The 21364-nt window shown below is 41.3% G+C and overlaps 1 protein-coding gene across 1 annotated transcript in view; it reads left to right on the top strand.

The window, feature by feature from the left end:
• Positions 1–21364, top strand: part of HLCS (holocarboxylase synthetase) — a 377157-nt gene that overhangs the window by 71295 nt on the left and 284498 nt on the right. Inside the window, exons 3-5 of the mRNA XM_007945557.2 lie at positions 3137–3299; positions 5623–6572; positions 12132–12314. Of these exons, the coding sequence (XP_007943748.2) occupies positions 3137–3299; positions 5623–6572; positions 12132–12314 (1296 nt within the window). The remainder of the gene's footprint in view (positions 1–3136; positions 3300–5622; positions 6573–12131; positions 12315–21364) is intronic.

The raw sequence follows: 21364 nt of genomic DNA, 5'->3' as shown, positions 1-21364 counted from the left end.
TCTTCTGTGTCTGTGTTAATTGGTTTCCCTTTTCTTTGTTGAAGAGGGTCTGTGCAATCCTTCTGCCTAGTCCGCCATCTTGCCCCGCCTCTGTGTGTATATTCTTAATAAGAAAAACAAAAAACAAGGAAAAAATAGGATATATTATAAAAAGTGTTATGAAGTTGTAGAGAGATTAGAGCCCTTGTACACTGCTGGTGGCACTGGAATAGTATTCAACAATATTTTTTTTTTTTTCAGTTCCTCAAGCCGTTAAACGTACAGTTAGCACATGATTCAATAATTTAACTCCAAGGTATTAGCTCAAGAAAAATGAAAGCTTACCCTAGCATTAATAGCAAAATTAAATAAAACAGAAAACAACAAATGCTGGGGAGGGTCTGAAGAGACTGGTACTCTCTTACACTACTGACAGGATTATAAAATGGTATAACCGCTGTGGAAAATGGTATGACACTTCCTTAAAAATTTGGAAATAGAAATGCCATATGATCCAGCAATCCTACTACTAGGCATATATCCTAGAGAAATAAGAATAGTGACACAAACAGATACATATCTATCTCTCTATTTCTCTATATATCTATTTATTCCTGTACATTGCAGCATTATTCACAATAGCAAAAAGATAGAAATAACCTAAGTTACCATCACTGGATGAATGGATGAATAAACTGTCTTACATACACACAATGGAATACTATGCAACATTAAAGAAGCTGGTCTCTGTGAAGAGGAAAGCAGCATCAGGATTGTAGGAAGACTCCTTAACAACCTCAGTATGCAGATGACGCAACCTTGCTTACTGAAAGTGAAGAGGACTTTAAGTACAGCCTTCAATATGGATTATGCATCCAACATAAAGAAAACAAAAATCCTCACAACTGAGCCAATAAGCAATGTCATGATAAATGGAGAAAGATTGAAGTTGTTGAGGATTTTATTTTACTTGGATCCCGAATCAACACCCATGGAAACAGCAGTCAAGAAATCAAATGATGTATTGCAGTTGGCAAATCTGCTGTAAAAGACCTCTTTGAAGATTTAAAAGCAAAGATGTCACTTTGAGGACTGACCCAAGCCATGGTCATTTCAGTTTCCTCATATACATGTGAAAGCTGGACAGTGAATAAGGAAGACTGACGAAGAATTGATACATTTGAATTACGGTGTTGGCAAAGAATATTAAATATACCGCAGACTGCCAGAAGGACAAACAAGTCTCCCTTGGAAGAAGTACAGCCAGAACATTCTTTAGAAGTGAGGATGGTGAGGCCTTGTCTCATGTACTGGAGAAGGACATCTTGCTTGGTAAAGTAGAGGGTCAGTGAAAAAGAGGAAGACCCTCAATGAGATGGATTGACACAGTGGTTGTAACAATGGGCTCAAACAGCAATGATTGTGAAGATGGTACAGGACCTGGCAGTGTTTTGTTCTGTTGTACCTATGGTCTTTATGAGTTGGAAATGACTCAGTGACACTTAACCACCAACAACGTTACCATTACAGGTTTCCCTCAGTATCTGAAAGTGGAGTGTTACTATGAAATATTTTGTAAGATGAAATGGCATAGGACGAAGAAGCAACTACCATTAACTCATATGGGAAAAATTTTGGGGAGTTGTCCCACTCCAAAATCATCTACCAAATCATACCAAATAACCCATAAAACCTCAAATAACAGTACCATGTAGTGTTCATAGACTGTTCAAAGCTATGATGACTTTATGCTAAGACGCTTTGTGTAGTTGCTGGTGAAGGAGCTTGGTGATGCTACCCTTGCTGCTTGCTATGAGCACTGTAGCCTTCAACGCTTTAATGCCTTGCTGCAAAACAAAAGCTGAACAGTAGTTTGCCTTTTAGGTTTTTTTTTTCCCCATATAAGCGAAAATCCTCTTCTTGTTTCTTTTGGTTAGCCAAAACAGATGTACTAATGTAGGTCTTTTGTAAAACTGAAGTGGTGTAAAACGAATTTTTGAAAAGCAGGGGATACCTGTATTCTTGTTAAAAGAATGAGGATGCTGAGATCTGAGAAGTGCAGAGGAACTTCAGAAGTGCCTGAGGATATATAGACCTAGATCCTTGAACTCCAGCCAGGCCTTTTAATCCCCAGTGGGCTTCTCTTCCCTGCTGTAAAGCCCTCAGAGCAATTGCAGTTATCTGATGTCCCAGTTTCAAATTCTTTCAAAACATGAAGCCCTGTTCTTTTTGTTCTCATTTTCCCTACCCCCTTGTGGTGGAAATGTGAACTTACTGGGGCAAGGCTAACCATGGAGGAATGAGGAAGCAGCCAGAGCTCTCCAGAGAGTCCTTGACTTACAGGTGGTCTCAAATTTCAGTGAGTGTAAGAGAGCTCTGGTGGCACAGTGCCTAAGGCATTTGACTGCTAACCAGAGGGCTCGTGCTTCAAACACACCAGTCACTTCTCCGAAGGAAGATTGAGCAATCTGTAGTGATACTGCCTTGGTATATACCAAGTATATACCAGGGCTTCAGCTCCAGAAAGTCTAATGTACCGGATAGGGTGGAGGGCTATGGACTCTGAAGTTTAGTTGTGTTCCAGTGTAGTTCTGGGGCAGGTGGTTTTGGACCACACTTGGAGAAAAGCTGGTGTACAGGTTGCTAATGTGGACTTATTCTTTTCTTTTACTAAAGGGCCATTCTGCTTTTCAGGCTCTGGGAATGACCCTTTCCCCTTTATGTTCCTTGAGACTGAGAGGTTTATATTTAGAGCTTTGTAAGCACTGTTGTCCCTGGATGCTGCAAATGGTTAACTGCTAACCAAAAGGTGGGAGGTTCAAGTTTACCCAGAGACACCTCACAAGAAAGGTCTGGTGATCATCTTTTGAAGTCAGCCATTGAAAACCCTATGGAGCATGGCTCTATTGTGCTACACATGGGATGTCATTAGCGAGAATCTGATGGCAACTGGTTAAGCACTGTTGTCGGGTGGAAATGAGAATGTTTGTGCCTAGCCAACCCTGATATTAATAAAATGTGATGTCTAGCAAGTCATTACACTTAACTGTAACTTAGTGGTAGAGATCTGAAGGGATAAATAAAATATCGGGTTATTTTAGAGATGAAAAAAATGTCAAGTTCTCTTTTTCTTCCTCCCTCGCCTGCTTTTTCTCAGGTTGTGAAGTGGTCAGACTGTTGCTTGCTGTTAGCTTGCAGACCTGGGGATCCTTATCAATTAATCGCTGAAGCAAGTGTGGACAACTTCAGCAAACTGGGGGTAGCGTTCATGGAAGATAGACTTCAGATGGACAATGGGCTGGTACCCCAAAAAATCATTTGTAAGTAATTCTAGAAAATGTGTTCATCATCTCAGGATATTGTAATTTATTAGCTTAAACTGCCAGGTATTCCTTTCCAGTATGGCTTAAGGGCAGTGCTTATTTTCATTTTAATTCTGTCAACGGATTTGATTTCACTACAACAGTATAACATTCATACATGTCTCAAAAAAAATTTTTGTTTTTGGAGGAGATTTATCCCTCAATATATCTTTAGTGTTTATGGAATCTCCTAATCCTGGATTTCTCCTAATTGCATTGTCCAGGAGACGGCATTCAAATTCAAGACCCATATAATATTTATTTCAGATATTCTAATCAGCGTAACTAGTTTCTAGAGTATGTTGTTGTAGTTAGGTTCTGACTCATAGTGACCCTATGTACAACAGAATGAAGTACTGCTCAGTCCTGTGGCAGCCTCACAATCTTTGCTGTACCTGAGCTTGTTGTTGTAGCCACTGTGTCAATCCATCTTGTTGAGGGCCTTCCCCTTTTTCTTTGACCCTCCACTTTACCAAGCATGATATCCTTCTCTAGGGAATGGTCCCTTCTGACAACATGACCAAAGTAGGTGAGATGAAGCCTGGCTACTGTTGCTTCCAAGGGGCATTCCAGCTGCACTTCTTCCAGGACAAATTTATTCATTCTTCTGGCAGTGCATGATACTTTCAGTATTCTTTGCCAACACCACAACTCAAAAGCATCAATTCTTTTGTCTTCCTTATTCATTGTCCAGCTTTCACATACATGTGAGGCAGTTGAAAATATCATGACTTGGGTTAGGAGCACCTCAGTCTTCAAAGTGACATCTTTGCTCTTCAGCACTTAAAAGAGGTATGTTGTTGTTGTTGTTATATGCCGTCGAGTCGGCCCCGACTCATAGCGACCCCTCCTTGGGTTTCCGAGGCAGTATCACTATGGAAGTAGGATTGCCCAACCTTCCTTCCGAGGAGTGGCTGGTGGGTTTGAACCACCGGCCTTCTGGTTAGCAGTCAAGTGCCTTAGGCACTATGCTACCAGAGCTCCTAAAAGAGGTATAGTTCTGATGAAGTGGGAAGTATAGCCATTATTATTATGAAGATCTAAATCAAACAGCTTTGTGCTTAAAATACCCACACTACAACTCTTTGGAACAAATCTTTTTTTTTTTCAGTAAACACACCAAATATTCCTCCTAAATTAAGCTTAAAAGCAGCCTTCATATATCTGCGAGTCTTCACTCATATCAGGAGCAAATAAGTACTACTTATCAGCTCTATAAATTTGTGTAAATTATTTAATTTCCTGATTTGTAATGTGTGTGTGCCACATGGCCATATCTGATACATGTTGTTGTTGTTGTTGTTATGTGCCATCGAGTCAGACCCAACTCATAGTGACCCCTCCTTGGGTTTCCAAGGCGGTATCACTATGGAAATAGATTGCCCAACCTTCTCTCCAAGGAGTGGCTGGTGGGTTTGAACCACCAGCCTTCTGGTTAGCAGTCAAGTACCTTAAGCACTACGCTACCAGAGCTCCTATCTGATGCATAGCAAGTGCTAAATGTTTTTTGAGTCAATGACTGTAAACTTATATTCCAGTTCTATAAGAGCCCTCTCCCTAGTTGATCCTAGAAAGTATTCTAAGAGTGTTGTTTTTCTAGGATGTGCTTGGATAGATCCTAGATAGGTGCCTTTTTTTTTTTTTTTTTTACGTTTCACTGCTGTACAGGAGATTAAAGGAAAAAAAAACTCAAATCATTGTCATTGGTCATTTCTCAACCTCATGTGTTGTCAGAGTAGAACTGTGCTTCATAGCATTTTCAGTGGCTGATTTTTTGGAAATAGATTACCAAGACTGTTTTCCAAGTTGCCTCTGGGTGGGGTTCAAACCATCAACTTTTCCGTTGGTTGTCAAGTGCCTGACTGTTTGTGCCGTCTGGGGACTCTTAACAAAGTGTGGGCAATAGCACAGGATGGTTAACACCCAAGATACTGAATCTAAATAAGTGGACAGAGTCTTCCTTGAATCTTACTTTCTTCACCAGTCAGCAAAGGAGAATGGAAAGGAAGAGCTGTAGGTTCTCCTATCTGTAAAGGAAAGATGTTGTGGAAACTTGGAATTTCACTTGGGTTCTGCCTAGACATCCTCCTAGTACATGGGAGGAATGATGTGGTTCCAAAGGATGACGTTGCAGAGCTGAGAGGGAAATGAGGGTAGGAGCTGGATGGGTTGGTTCTCCTGGTGTGTAAGTCTGCTGTGCCCAAAGAGTGTAATAAAGTTGAACTGCGCCACACAATAGACAAGAAATGCTGATTAACTCTCTTTTCTGTTCTTGCTTTAGCAGTGCACTTGCAGGACTCCACTCTAAAGGAACTTAAGGATCAGGCCTCAAACAAGCAAGCCCAGATCATACAGCCAAACCCTGAATCTTCTATGGAGATTACGCCTGAGCAGGACACGATGGCACATGTTGCTAAAGATGACCCAAAGATTCTTGGTGAAGAACAGCCCAAACAGGGGCAAGGCAATGCCTCTGGGAGAGAGCTTTCTGGGGAGAGTGACAGAGGAGCAGGCTCCGTTGAGCATTATCACCTACATCTGTCTAGCTGCCATGAGTGTTTGGAACTTGAGAATAGCACCATTGAGTCAGTCAGGTTTGCATCTGCAGAGAACATTCCAGATCTTCCTTATGATTATAGCAGCAGTTTAGAGAGTATTGCTGATGAGACCTGCCCTGAGAAAGAAGGGAGGAGAGTCAATATCACAGGCAAGGTACCCAACATCCTAGTCTATGTGGGCCCTGATTCTGAGGAAGCTCTCAGCAGGTGCCAGCAGGTCCAGGCTGTTCTGGCTGACTGTGTGGACACTGAGCAGTACATTGTCTATCACTTGCTGGAGGAAAGTGCTCTCAGAGACCCGTGGCCAGACAACTGTGTGTTGCTGGTCATTGCCACCAGGGAGTCTCTTCCTGATGTCCTGTATCAGAAGGTCATGGCCTATCTTTCTCAGGGAGGGAAGGTGCTGGGCCTGTCTTCATCTTTCACGTTTGGTGGCTGCCAGTTGACAAGCAAGGGGGCACCACAGAAGATAGTCCAGAACTTAGTTTTCTCCAGGGCTGACCAGAAAGAAGTGAAGCTCAGTGTCCTGAGCAGTGGCTGCATCTATGAGGAAAGCCCTGGGGAGCAGATCAGTCCAGGCAAGCTCCAGGGCCACCTGGACAATGAGGACAAGGACAGGATGATCGTGCAAGTGCCTTTTGGAACACATGGAGGAGAAGCTGTTCTTTGTCAGGTACTGAGACTTGTGTAAATTTAATCGTCTTTGGGATAAAATTTCCAAGTGTGTCTTTGACAGAGCATAGGTTCTTTAAAGGAGCTCTGGTGGCGTGGGCAAGGCATCTGGCTGCTAAACAGAAGATCAGCAGTTCGAACCCACCAGCTACGCCATGGGAGGAAGATGAGGCTATATTCTTCCACAAAGATTTACAGCTTTGGAAACCAATGAGGGTTGCTATGAGTTGGAATCAACTTGATGGCAGTTAGTTTGGGTTATTTTATTTTATTTTATTTGGTTTAGGCTCTTTAAAAACATATATTTAAGATCCAGGAGCCTGTGTGCTATAGGTTACTTCTAACTATTGGCTGGAACTTTTTGCTGATGGTGAGAAAATCTAATTCAGAGCTTTCATGTGGCCTGAATACCCTTTATTAACCAAAAAAAAAAAAAAAACAAAACAAAACAAACATGATGGAAGAAGGAGGCAGGGGATGCTATGTTGTTGTTAACTGCCCGTGGAGTTGACCCTGGCTCCTGGCAATCTTATTTACAACAGAACAGAACGTTGCCCAGTCTTGCATCATCCTCACAATTGCCAGAATGTTTGAGTCCATCATTAAGGCTATTTTTGCAATCCATTTCATCAGAGGACACTCTCACCCTCATTGGCCCTACACTTTACCAAACATGATGTCCTCCTCTAGTGATTGATCCCTCCTGATGATATGTCCACAGCAAGCAAGCCAAACATTGTTCTGTTGTGATCCTTGGGGTTTTTATTGGTTAATTTTCAGAAATAGATTGCCGACCTTTCTTCCTAGACTGAGTCTGGAAGCTCTGTTGAAACCTTTCCACCATAAGTGGCCCTGCTGGTATTTGAAATACTGGTGTCATAGCTTCCAGCATCACAGCAACACAGGCTACTGCAGTGTGTCAGACAGGTCATGATGTGTTATAGTTAATGAAAATTTTTGGATAACCAAGCATTCAGCAGAAAATTCTTTTTTGTTTTGAACTTTATTGGTAGTAGTCTGAGATACATTTATCTTCCTTGCCTCAAAGTATAGCCTAGTTAACAAAATCAAACCTTTATTTAATGTAGGAAGTTGAATGCCTTGGGATCATGATTCTAAACATCACTGACCATCAACATAAAATATCAGAGTTGGTTTCAAGGAACGGACTGAGTGCTCACTACCTGCTGAGATAGTTAGGGTGTTAGTGTTAATATCTTCAAATTCCCAGTTCCTTCCTTATGATTTGTCACTCCAAGATCCCAATGATGTCCCTGGATGCCACAAACGGTCAAGTGTGGCTGCTGACAGAAAGGTTGGAGGTTTGAGTCCATCCAGAGGCTCTTTGGGAGAAAGGCCTCTCACCAAACCAAACTAACTGCTATCAACTTGATTCCAACTCATTGCGACCCCTTACTGGGTTTCCAAGCTGTGAATCTTTATGGAAGCAGATCGCCTCATCTCTCTTCTGCGGAGTGGCTGGTTGTTTCAAACTGCTGACCTTTTGGTTAGCAGCCAAATGCCTTAACCACTACACCACCAGAGCTCCTTTTGGAAGAAAGGCCTAGCGGCTGAAAAATCAGCCACTGAAAACCCTATGGAGCACAGTTCTACTTTGACATGCATGGGTCCATGAGTTGACAACAGCAATGTTGTTGTTTTTTTTTTTAAAGATCTAAATGCTGAGACCATTTTCAGTTGAGAGAATATTGATGTTATTTAGACTTACAGTACATGAATACATAAGTAAGAAATAATGAAAAGGGAGAAGATGAAAGGAAAATGATGTTTCCCTTTTCAATCTTAGATTCTTTGATCTCTTCTCCTACTTTTTTCTCCCTCCTTTCCTCCTTTCTTCTTTTAGCTTTTTGTTCATTTAAATGAACAGTAGCAATAGAGACCATTTCAAAATTTATGATTGTTTATTGCAAATCTTTTAATGCTGCAAGGGGAGAAGTTTTTGTTTGAGTTAGACAAACACTTGTCCTTAAGGGTTTGGTAATCTGATTGAGAAAATAAAGTAGATATAGATATATGGGCACAGATGAGTTGCCACGAACACAGTAATGATCATGAAGGTGGTCCAGAGCCAGGCGTTCTGTTATACATAAGGCTGCCATGAGTAAGAGCAGACTCAGAGGCAACTAAAAACAAAATTAGTTACTAAGATGAGGGTGTTTTGTTGTAAGGATCTTTTCATTGAGTCAGAGATCCATTTGCTTTTTTATTTTGTATGCTGTGTCTCTGTCTATCCCTCCTGGAAGCTAATGCTCTTGGGCTTTTTGATCCACTATTCTTCAGAGGAATATAGATGTGTTTCTTTGCTATTCTGAAACCCACTGACTTGTTCTTAAGATAATTTGCAAGTAAAGTTATTTGAAATCTAGAAACCTGGACATCAGGACAGATGTACATGTGCAATGCAAGCAGGTTTCCTGCAGGGCTGCAAACCATGTGCATTAGGTTCCGGAGGCCTAATAAATGTTTCTCTTTTCTTCTCTTTTCCACTGCAGATATGGTAACTATAGTAACTGTGCATTCTCAGAAAATCTGCTCCAAAACCCAACTTCCTTGAGCCATATTTCAGTTTTGAAGAGCACATTTTACCACCCTTGTGAGTGGACTTGTAATAGAAAATTGATTCGGGACTGTTGCAATCCATTTCTCTAAGTTACATAGCAAATCTGCTTGTCGCACCATTTAAATCAACCCCTTCACTACCATAAAATCTGATACCACAGTGCACTGCCCTAGAAATAAAAGGCAATATGATGCAGCTTCAAAAATCAGATTCAGGGGATTAGAATGCTATTTTTGATTTTAAATGACTTCCAGTCTCCGTGTGACAGGCTCACCGTTTTCTCCTCAGGCCTGTGTCACTACCATACAGTGTGGAGATCAACTGATAAATATTATCACAGGCTGGTTAGTTTCCTCTTCCCCTGTTCAATTTCATAGTCTTCATCTTTGTAATAAATCTAGCAATGATGTAACCCAATAAGAGGAGGTGGAGAACTTCAAGGGTGAAACACAGCTGTATGGTAGGTGGTGGCATAGCCATCAAGGGAGTTTGTATTTCATGTCCTTGCCACTGGTAATAATAAAGAGAAAGAAGAAAATGTACGTATAATTACTGAGCTGATCAAGTCTTCAGGGGAAATTTAAGGTGGTAGATAAATGCTGATACATGAATAGCAAATGAACAGAAGCTTTGGCATGAACATGTCCAAACAAAGTCTCTAAAATGGATTTAAACATATATATTTTTTTAATTTAGATGAACACATGGCAAAAATGCTACTAATTTGGAACAGAGTTTCTCAGCCTTGGCACTGTTGACATTTCGGGCTGGATCATTCTTTGTTTTGGGGAGCTATGGCGTCCTATGTATTGCAGGCATTGTCCTGTGCATTGAACACTATCCCTGGTCTCTACTCACTAGATACCAGTTGTGTCCCTTTTCATTTGTGACAACCAAAAATTTCTTCAGATACTGCCTGATGTCCCCTGGGGGAGAGGCACAATTGACTGTAATTGTGAACCACTGCTTTATAGTATTCTTTGATAACTAGGTTTATGGTCCAGTCAAAAGTCTTATTTTTAGACGAAGCCAGGTTCCATTGCCATGGTAACAGCATTATAACCAGAGGATTTGTCAGATACCCTGGCAAACTAGGACCACAAATCTATCATGTATACACATTCTGGGGTGCTGTTCTGTCCTGATTAATTTGAGAGTGCCTCCCCAGAGGTGGCCTTTCTTGTTATTTTCAGTGTAGAGGCACCTAATCTTGAAACTGTACGGCAGCAAGCAGAAGCCATTCCCCCACAGCTTCATTGGATGCCCTTTCCTCTCAGAACACCAACTCCAGAGACCCGCTTGTAGGCCACTCATTTGCTTTCCTCCTCAGCATCTTTCACATGTGACAATGATTTCCGTTCATCTTCCTGCGTGTGCTTCTTGAATATTCTGTGTGTTCATCAAGCCCAGTAAGGACATGGGCTTTCAATCATGTGCTTCCCCCCCCTTCCCCTGGGTTCCTTTTATTTCTGCCACCTGTAAGGGTTAATCTCCAGGACAGCCACGTGCAATGTCTATGTGAAATCAACGTGACCAATGTTATGCTGATTGTCCAGACCAGCACGGCTTTATCCACCTGAGAGGCACACACATTTAGGGTTGGAATGTGTGTGACTTCATATGTGACCCCATCTGTGTTAGAGTAGAACTGTGCTCCAGAAAGTTTCCAATGGTTGATTTTTTTTTCAGAAGTAGATCACCAGTCCTTTTTTCTGACGTGCTTCTGGGTGGACTCGAACTTCCATCCTCTTGGTTAGCAGCTTAGCATGTTGTTTGCTCCACCTGGGGACTCTAAACTAAATACATGCAACTCTAAATGCACTGTTCTAAGTGTTAAAATTCAATCAGGTGAAGGAGAGTGGTGGGGCAGAAGGATGTGGACTCCTTAAAGAGCTTTGCTTTTCCACTTCCTTCCCTCTCCAGAGCCATTTAGAGTGTGTTTAGCTGCTGTCTTCTGGTTGGTATGCTTAGTCGTTGGTAAAGCAGCCAGTGCCTCAGCTGACCGCCTGGAGTTTGGGGACTATGATGGGCAGTGTCCTGCAAACTTTTCAGATTGGCCCCAGCTTTCAACATTTGAACCTAATCCAGTATATTTGGCTTGTTTAAGGCTTGAGAGGGAGTTGAGAGATTTTTAAGTTGCCTAAACATCAGCCCTATGCTTTCTGTTTTCATAATGTTCCTGTAACATCGGAAGGAAATTCTGCATGCATTGGACCTTTGGCAAAAACAATGCAAAATGAAACAAATGCACTTGGGTCACTTTTCTAGGTACTAAATATTCATCCGTTTGCACGCTGTGTTGAATATGGTTACTCTCCTCCTGAGTGTTTTCCAGCTATGCTGTTACATAATAGGAAGCATGGGAAGTTTCAAGCATGACCCCTTGTACCTCCCTGAGTTCAGTAGCAGTAGTACTGTGGGCTCTAGCACAACAGTATTTCTAGTGTTTTGTTCATGTAATCAAGTTTTGTGACTTACCCAATATCACATAAATTATTAGTGAAAAAAGTCAGGACGTTTGTAATGGTTAGTGACCTGTGTTGTTGGTTGCTGTCGAGTCAGCTCTGACTATGGCGACGTTACGTATTACAGAAATGAAATGTTGCCTGGTCCTGTGCCATCTTCTGATCCTTCCTTTGTTTGAGCCCTGTGTTGTGGATAATGTGACAATCCGTCTCATGGAGGGGTTCCCTCATTTTTTGCTGACCCGTACCAAACACGATGCCATCTTTCCAACCAGTAATATGCAGTGCTGTTTCCAGCGTGGCCTCTCAGCCTAACAGCTATGATTTTAATAGGCTCTTTTGTGTCTCTTCGTGGCTTATTGTTGCTTTCCACATATTCAGGTTCAAAGTTTATATATACTGTTGATCATTAGAAGGATCCATGTTCAAGTTTTCAGAAAAACTGGTAAAGAAGCTATTTTTCTTAGTGTCTGTAAGTGCTACCATTTTACAGAGCAGTATCTTTTCCCTTTAGGTGCACCTAGAACTACCTCCCAGCTCTTTGATAGTACAAACTCAAGAAGATTTTAATTTGCTCAAAGCAAGCAATTGTAAAAGATATGAAGTCCTTAAGGAGATCCTGACAACCCTTGGCCTAAGCTGTGAAATGAGACAAGTTCCTGCCTTAACACCTCTCTACTTACTATCAGCTACTGAGGTGAGTGTCGTCTCAGCTGGAGAGAAATCATCTCAGAATGTCTCTGCTTGATGTTCCCTTTCAGTTGATAATTTCTATTTTGACTTTGAGTTTGGGAACCATTTTAAAGAAGTCCAAGTATAACTAATTTTTCTTTTCTTGGTGTTTATAAGAGAGGGAGAGAAAACTATTGGAGTTTGTTGTTCTTGTTGGCTGCCATCCAGTAAGCCCCTGACTCACAGCAACTCCATGCACAGCTGAATGAAACACTGCCCGGTCCTGTGCTGTACCCATGCTTGGTTGCAAATCAGACCATTTCAATTCATAGGGTTTTCATTGGCTGATTTTCAGCATTAGATTGCCAGGCCTTTCTTCCTAGTCTTAGTCTGGGAAGCCCTGCTGAAACCTGTTCAGTGTCATAGGAACACACAAGGCTCCACTGACAGATGGGTGGTGGCTGTGCAGGAGGTGCACTGGGTGGGAATTGAACCCAGGTCTCCCACATGAAAGGCAAAAATTCTACCACTGAACCACCACTGCTTCACTGTTGGAGTTTGAAGGTGTTAAAGCTTAAGGTTTTGGCTCTTTATATTTAAGGGCCAAAGAGTCACTGTTTTATGTGTAAACAATGTATTTGGAACCAAAATTTGTTCATTTGGCATTAGAAACATTTGGTTTGATTTGGGCTTTTCCCAAGCAACTCTTGGGATGCGAAAATCACACTTTGTTTTATTTGTGCTGAAGTCTGCCATCTTGTGGCAAAAGGGGCTCTGAATTTCAGCTCATGTCTTTCTTAGTCGTGTCTAAGAGGAAAATGCCTAAGGAGATGAGGCCATTCAGGCATTTTCCTGGCCTTTTGTTTGCATTTTATGACTGTGACCAATACTGGGTTGTGGGCAGGTTGACACATTTCCCCAGGTGTGTGGCATCTCTCTAATCCCCTTGCTTTGCACAACTGTCAGTTTCTTGTTAATTGGGGCAAATGACTTTGTGGGTCTATTTCTATTGTCTCCCTCACACAGGTAACTTTGTGAGTTTAGTCCAGGTGGCTCTCAACACCAAATTTAACTCTTTTCCCTTGAAAGAACAAATCATTCCCACAAACCAACATTTTTAAAAGAGGAGGCATTCTTCTTTGGGCTAAACGCTTCCCTTTAGCAAACTTGGTTTTCAGATGAAAACAGACCGTGAGCGATTAGGGTGTGATGTGCTCACTTAGAGAAGCCAGGTATAAACTCAGAGAGCATTTAGGCTTAGGATTCGTTATAGGATTTTTTGAGGACTGGATGAAATATCTTATGTGAAAGCTCTGTAAATTATTTAAATGGTAGTGCAGTTGTTACTAAGTGGTGAGAAGTCTAATGAGTTAATATGTGTAATATGCCTAACTTGTGCCTGGTTGAGGAGTCCTGGTGGTGCAGTGGTTAAGTGCTTGGCTGTTAACTGAAAGGTTGATGATTCAAACCCACCAGCTATTCTGGTGGAGAAAGATGTGGCAGTCTGCTGCCATAAAGACTACATCCTTGGAAACTGTATAGGGCAGTTCTGCCCTGTCCTATGGAGGCTGTGCAAATCAGAGTCGACTCGAGGGCAGTGGATTTAATGCCTGGTTGCTGTTGTTAGCCGCCGACGAATTGGCTCTGACTCATGATGACTTTATGTGTAATAGAACGAAACATTGCTAGATCTTACACCATCTTCACGGTCAATGGCATATTTAAGCCCGTCCTGGCTATTGTGTAGTGTCCTCCAACCTAGGGACTCATCTTCCAGCACTATATCACATCATATTCTGTTGTGTTCCATAGGGTTTTCATTGGCTGATTTTCAGAAGTAGATCACCAGACCTTTCTTCCTAGGCTTTCTTAGTCTGGTAGCTCCCCTGAAACCTGTCCACTATGGGTAACCCTGCTGGTATTTGAAATACCAGTGGCATAGTTTCCCACATCATACAACACGCAAGCCACCATAGTGCAACATAACTGACACATAGGTGGTGGTTGCTTTATATAAAAAAACCAAAACCAAACCCACTGCCATTGAGTTGATTCCAACTCATAGCAACCCCCATTGGATTTCCAAGGTGGTAAATCTTTACGGAAGTAAATTGCCCAGTTTTCCTTCCACAGAGTGGCTGGTGGGTTTGGACCACCAACGTTCTGGCCAGCAATGAGATGCCTTAGGCACTGTGCTATCAGAGCTCCTTGTTGGCTTTATGTAGATATACAGAACACTCCAAACAAACTCCAAGCCCAACAAACTCTTTGTAACATCATTAACTTTGGATAAGAGTTATTTTTAGAAATGTTCATTTTTTTATCTGGGATTCCCCATTGGTTTTGTTGATCTTCTTGGATATCTAAGCTATGGACCGCTTTTTTCTCCCTGTCACTAATCTCTTGACTTAGTTCTGAGGGAGTGTATATGTGATTGTTGTACATGCCCTCATTTATTTTTTCTTTTTTAGATTTTATTCCCTTCACCCAAGTTAATATGTGTCTACCCTCTAGTTAGTGGTTTACCCACCCTCTTCTACCTACCCCCGGTAACCATCAAAACATATTTCTTTTTTTGTAAACCCTTTTCTTGACTTTTTATAATAGTGGTCTCATGCAATGTTTGTCCTTTTGTGATTGACTAATTTCACTCAGCATAGTGCCCCATAAGTTTATTTATGTTATGCTTCACAATTTCATTATTCTTTAACGTTGTTCAGTATTCCATTGTGAGTATGTACCATAATTTGTTATCTAGTGCTCCCATGATGGCATTTTGGTTGTTTCCAACTTTTTGCTATTGTGAATAGTGCTACGATGAACACGGGTGTGCATATAGCTGTTCGTTTCATGGCTCTTATTTCTCTAGGATATATTCCTAGTAGGATTGCTGGATCATACAGTATTTCTATTTCCAGCTTTTTAAGGAAGCACCATCCTGTTTCCCACAGTATTTGCACCATTTTACAGTCTCACTAGCAGTATGAGAGTCCCAGTCTCCACACCCTCATCGGCATTTATTGTTTTTGGTTTTCTTTGAACTTTGCTCTTAGTACCAGGGTAAGATTATGCCTTCATTTCTTAATGGCTAATAACTCCTCATTGAAGATTTTGAATCTTCAGTAGGAGGAAATGTAAGAATTTGGGGTTTTATATTATGTTTTCCTGGAATAAGAGTTTTCTAAAGGATTTTAGTACAAATTAATGTGAAGATAGACACTCACTGACTGTGATGGCCTTTGCAGAGGCAGCTTCCTCCTATTCTCCTCTGATGCTGAGGCTGAGATCTCTCGGAACTCCTTCTAGGCATTGTGGTGGTGCCTTGATATTTATAGATCTGTGTGACAGAGGTTGGGGGTAGAATTGGCTAGTCCTTTCCATTTGGTTTCCTTTTTTGCAGCCCATCTTAATAGATCTTGTTGGTCCCCATAGAATTAGGTTACATGGAGAGCATCTTGGCACTTGGCCATCTGCTATGCTCTGCCCATCCATTTAGACTCATCACCTATAAGAGCTTTACAGATGATAGATACTTGCACTCCTCTGCTGCCTGCTTTTATGTAAAATACTGTGCTGTTGGGAATCAAAGACTTCTCACCACAAGGTGTCGCTGCTGAGCTAGGCTGCCATTGGACCCTGGAACTACAAGCTAGTTCTGAGTTTTTTTCCTGTATATCAATTTAACATATTATCATTTAGTAGTTTTCCATTATATTGTTGGCACTTTCTTTTTGTTCCTTAGAAATTATTTAAATACCATAATGAAGAATATCATCTTTCATTTAACATTTTAGCAGTACTACGCTGTTATATGGGGTTGCGATGAGTCTGAAGTAACTCAATGGCAACTAACAAAAATAACAGGTGCTATTATGGCGTCCTGAAGTGGTGCAAACAGTTAATGTGCTTGGCTGTTAATGAAAAGGTTAAATGTTCAAGTCTACCGGCTTGGCAATCTACTATTGAAAAATCAGCCATTGAAAACCCTATGGAGCACAGTTCTCTGACACACATGGAGTTGCCACGAATCAGAATTGACTTGATGGTAACTGATGGTAAGCACTGTTATAGAATATGAAAGAATAGAATAAATATACTGGTTATCTAAATAATTTCACTGCATACTAGCTGTGTTTATACAGTTTGGTTGCCTTGACACTTGCTGTTTATAGTGCATAGCATAGAAGATTTATGCTTCCGGGTTGCTGTGGTATGAATGGAGAAGAATAGCACAGTGATCTACAGTGATTTCTGGATGGTAGGATTAGAGTAATTTTTATAATCTTTAAACTTTCTCTGTGTTTTCCAGAATTTCTGGAACGAACATACATTACTTTTATAATGAGAGAAAAAAAAACACTCAGAGTATTGTGAGCTCTTGGCATGTGCTTACAGTGTGTTCTAAGACCTTCACTAATATGCAGACACCACTGTAGCAGTTGATTCCTGCTCTAAAATCCAGTCCTGTAAGACTTCACAAGCATTGCCATGTATGACAACAAGAGGATCATGAGGCTCTGCTGAGTTGCAGACTCTGGGTAGCCAAGCTGGGCTTCCTCTCTGACCAAGGCCTTTACCCTTAATCTAACCTGCCTCAGCAAAGCTGTTGTTCACTGCCATCGAGTTGGGCCCTGACTAATGGCAACCTCATGCACAGAGGAATGAAACACTGTCCAGTCCTGCACCATCCCCATGATTGGTTTTGTGGACAGACTGTTTTGATCCGTTGGGTTTTCATTGGGTGATTTTAAGAAGTAGATCACCAGGCCTTTCTTCCCAGTCTGTCTCAGCCTGACAGCTCCACTGAACTCCATTCAGCATCACAGCAACACACAAGCCTCACTGACAGATGGTCGGGGGTGGCTGCACACGAGGTGCCGCGGCTGGGGATCAAATCTGAGTCTCCCACATGGGAGACAAGAATTCTACCACTGAATCACCAAACATCCAACGCATGCACTCATACAAGCTGCACACACATGTCTGCAGAAAAAAGACTGAAAGGAAATTCAGAGCGTATACGGTAGATTTCTGGGTGATGTGATTAGTCTAGGTGGTGATTTTAATCATCTTTTTAAACTTTTCTATATTTTCCAAATTTTCTATAATGATCATATATTGCTTTTATAATGAACAAAAAGCCAGTTGTTACAAATTTAGAAAAATAAATTACTGTATGTCATTGGCTTTTGAATGTCCAATAAATGGTCAAAACTGAAATACCTAGAATAGGCAAATGTATGGAGACCAAAGTTTATTAGTGTTTACAAAAGGTAAAGGTTAGGGGGAAAGAGGGACTCATTGCTTGGAAACCTTGAACTTCTGTTAAGAGGGATGGGAAAATTTGGAAATGGATGATGGTGATGGCTGTACAACAGAAAAATGTAATTAATGTCACTGGACTGTACATGTAAGAAATAATGAAATGGCAAATGTTTTGTGTATCTATACTTAATACAACTAAAAGAAAAAAATCAAGGAATCTATAGAATTTATATTGATACAATCTATATTGATACTTTAATATTTCACATCAACGTAGCTTTGTTAGTAAATCACTTTACTGTGGTAAATGGCTTTGTACAGCTAGAACTCTTAGGTTTAATTGTGAGCTCTCAAGTTAGTATGAATTAGTGTGGGGCTGCTCAGTGACTCAAGTCTCTGTTTGCTCCCAAGGGTGAGAGATATTGTTGGTATTAGTTTAAAAATTTCATGTTCATTCCCTTTCATGTCTCCTCCCAGTTTCTTGACAGGATCCTTTAAACTGTTTCTCAAAGAACACCACATCCTACTGACACCTATACAATGAAAACCAGTAGCCCTCAAGTTGACTCTGACCTCATGTGTGCCAAGGCAGCCCCATGTGTGCAGAGTAGAGGTTTCCAATGGCTGATATTTCAGAAGTAGATCTCCAGGCTTTTCTTCTGAGGTACCTCTGAGTGGACTCAAACCTCCATTTCCATTAGCAGCTGAGCATGTTAAATGTTTGTGCCGCCTAGGGACATTTATACTATGGGCTCTTCCAAAAGCGTAATTCCCTTGGCTGTAGGTCTGGAGGTGTCAGTAGGAGTAAGAGATATAACTCTGTTTTGGTTCTCTAGTGCTGCCATAACAGAAGTACCACAAATGGATGACTTTAACAAACAAAGATTTATTCTCTTGTAGTTTAGGATGCTAGAAGCCCGAGTTCAGAGTGTCAGTTCTAGGGGCTGAGTGAAGGCCCTTCAACCTTGGGCTTCAGCTCTGCCTCTTGCTTCCAGCCCACTGGAGTTGGAGGCATCTCTTAACTCAGGTAGCTGCTGGCTGCTGAGGCTGACAAACCCAAGGTCAACGAGTAAAATGGCAGTCCCAAGATTATCAAGCAATATGGCAGGCCACTAGTTCAAGTCCATAAACAGTCCCATGATCAACAGGAAGCATGGAAGGCTGCTGAATGAAGACTTGGCTAAATGCAGAATCCAAGTGTGCCAAGAAGCTCAAAATTTCTCCTTGTATACTGGAAGCAGGCAGTTACTTAGCTGATCACAGCATATTCCACCATGGAGTTAATTACCAATCTCATCCTGGGGAATAACTACATCCATCTGCCCAGCCACTCAAAACCAGGCCCAGCCAAGTTGACACACAACTTTAACTAACACAAACTCCTTGGTTTACTTCAGCATTTTGTGGAGTGAGATGATGTGGTCAGCTAGCTCAGTCTTCTGTCATTGGTAACAGGAAGATAAAATGTCAGAAAGGACAAACTCTGAGGAGTTTGTGCTTAGAGGGGCAGCTGGTTGATTGGAGGGGCCAGGACTGGCAACCTGTGCACATGGGCAGAGCTGGCAGCCCTGGCAGCCCCCCCCCCCGCCACTGTCCCCCACTTCCCTGCCTTTCACCCTTACAGAGCTGGCTGCCCTCTTATAAACCCCTTGTCTGGCCAGAAGGAGAAGGTGGTACTTTGCATAATAGTATTGCAAATGGCTGGCATGCTGGGCTGCTAACTGAAAGGTTGGTGGTTCAAGTCTAGCCAGAGGTGTCTCGGACAGAGGGCCTGGTGATCTACTTCCAAAAAACCAGCTATTGAAAACCCTATGGAGTGCAGTTCTACTCTGACACACATGGGGTCACCATGAGTCGGAGTTGACGGATGGCAACTAGGTTTTTTTAACTGGGTTTTTAGAAAGATCGCCAGCCGTGATTCTGGAGTTGAAGGTTTGGCAGTGGTCTCTTACATCAGGACATAGCTGCTCAAGATCTGGGGAGCATGAGATATTTTGCGAAACTACGAACTTGGGATTCTTTGAGACGTACATTGTGGCTGATAGCTAATTATATGTCCAAGACCTGAGTAATAGAGGCAGGCTGGACATTGGCAGGAGTCCTGTGAGGGGGGTGTATCGTATTACTTTGCCTTAGGATCAAGATATAACTGTAACAAGAAGTGACAGCTGGGTTTGTTATTAAAGGAACTGGGTAAAAATCACCATATTTTGTGTGTCTGTGTATATATATTTAATTTTGGTAGTGTGGGAGTTGTGGGATGGACAATTTATGCTTAAAGATAAAAACTAGTTACAACATTTCACTTTGATTCGATTCGAAGTTACTTGCTATGAAACTTTTTTTTCCCCTCCTCTTGAAGACAGTTATTATTAGTAAGGACAGTGTTGCTATTTACAAACATATCAAAAAACTTGTATAGCCCCTTCTACCCAGGGATTACCTTTGATGTTGGTTTCTTTTATGAAGAAACTTACACAGAGTCCTACCAGGTGGTTCTTACTCTTCTTTGTGTAACTAAGCACTTCATTTAGCAAACATGTGAGTGCCTACTAAGTGTAAAAGTTTCTGGAAAACAACAGATCTTTTCTTCTGTTCGTAGCATGCTTTATGCTTTCACATACATTGATCTTATTTGGGATATTTTCACAGTGACCTGTTAGGTAGGCAGAGGAGGGGGCTTTACCACTCTGAAGAGGAAACTGGGTAATGAACACTGAAGAGGCTCGTGTATGTTTCTAACGAGTTAATTAGAATTCTCCAAGTTTTTAAAAAAATCCTTGCCTTTTTTTTTTTTTTTTTGCATAGTATTTAGCATGGGACCCTTCCCCTTCCTCCAGTTTTAATTCTAGGCCCCAATCTTGAATGTACAGTGAGAAAGGAACTTCTAACATGACTTTAAAACACAGTTTAAAAAATAATTTTGAGGCATCCAAATTAAAGAGAAACTCAAAATTCCAGGTGCACCCTGAATAGCATTTGACATGTGGCTGACGTGGCATCGTGGTGGGGATTTTACAATACAGCACCAGCTACAGAGCAGCTGGGTGATTAAAGCAAACATTTAAAAGGTTTTATAGCTATGAATGTTTTCAAGGGTCTTTCATATACCTTTTGCTCTCCTTTCTTTCTTCACCCTTCATCTAAACTGGAAACTTTTTGTTCATTTCAACTGACTTCCTGTTATCAAAAATAATACCCATGGAAAAGGTGACATGACGAGCTTTGACGTTGAAATGGAGTGTTTTCCTTAGCTCCCTTTATTTTATTTAATTTTAGGAGGAGGCCTTTCAGCTACTGTATGTACTGTATTTTTGAGTCATGTTTCCACAAGAATACTTTAAAACTACTCACAGTCATATGGAGTAAACTCTTCTATTCAAAATCAAGATAGAAACTGAAGATATGCTAGTCAGAAATATAGACAAGCATATCTTTTGTTGTTTCCCACTTCTAGTTACTTTTGTAAGAAGCTCTGATGACACAGTGGTTAAGTACTCAACTACAAACCGAAAAGTCAGTTGTTCAAACCCACCAGCTACTCTGCAGGAGAAAGATGCCGCAGTCTGCTTCTGTGAAGATTACAGCCTTGGAAATCCTGTAGGGCAGTTCTACTTGGTCCTGTAGGGCTGCTCTGAGTCAACAGCTACTGGTTTAGTTACTTTTTTATAATTTTGGTTTTCTCTGTGTTGCAGCTTTTGCTCTCTAATCTGGGAAAGGGGTAATTAAGTCTCTAAGCTAGAGGGGAACAACTTTCTCAGAAGTTTCCTTCTTGAGGCTAGTGCCTTATCTAAGAAAGGCGGTTTTATT

The sequence above is a fragment of the Orycteropus afer genome, unplaced genomic scaffold (assembly GCF_000298275.1).
Source record: "Orycteropus afer afer isolate SDZICR_OR568_19922 unplaced genomic scaffold, OryAfe1.0 scaffold00137, whole genome shotgun sequence".
Taxonomy (NCBI): Eukaryota; Metazoa; Chordata; class Mammalia; order Tubulidentata; family Orycteropodidae; genus Orycteropus; species Orycteropus afer.
Note: the sequence above shows the minus strand (reverse complement) of the source record. Positions and strands in the feature narration are given on the sequence as shown.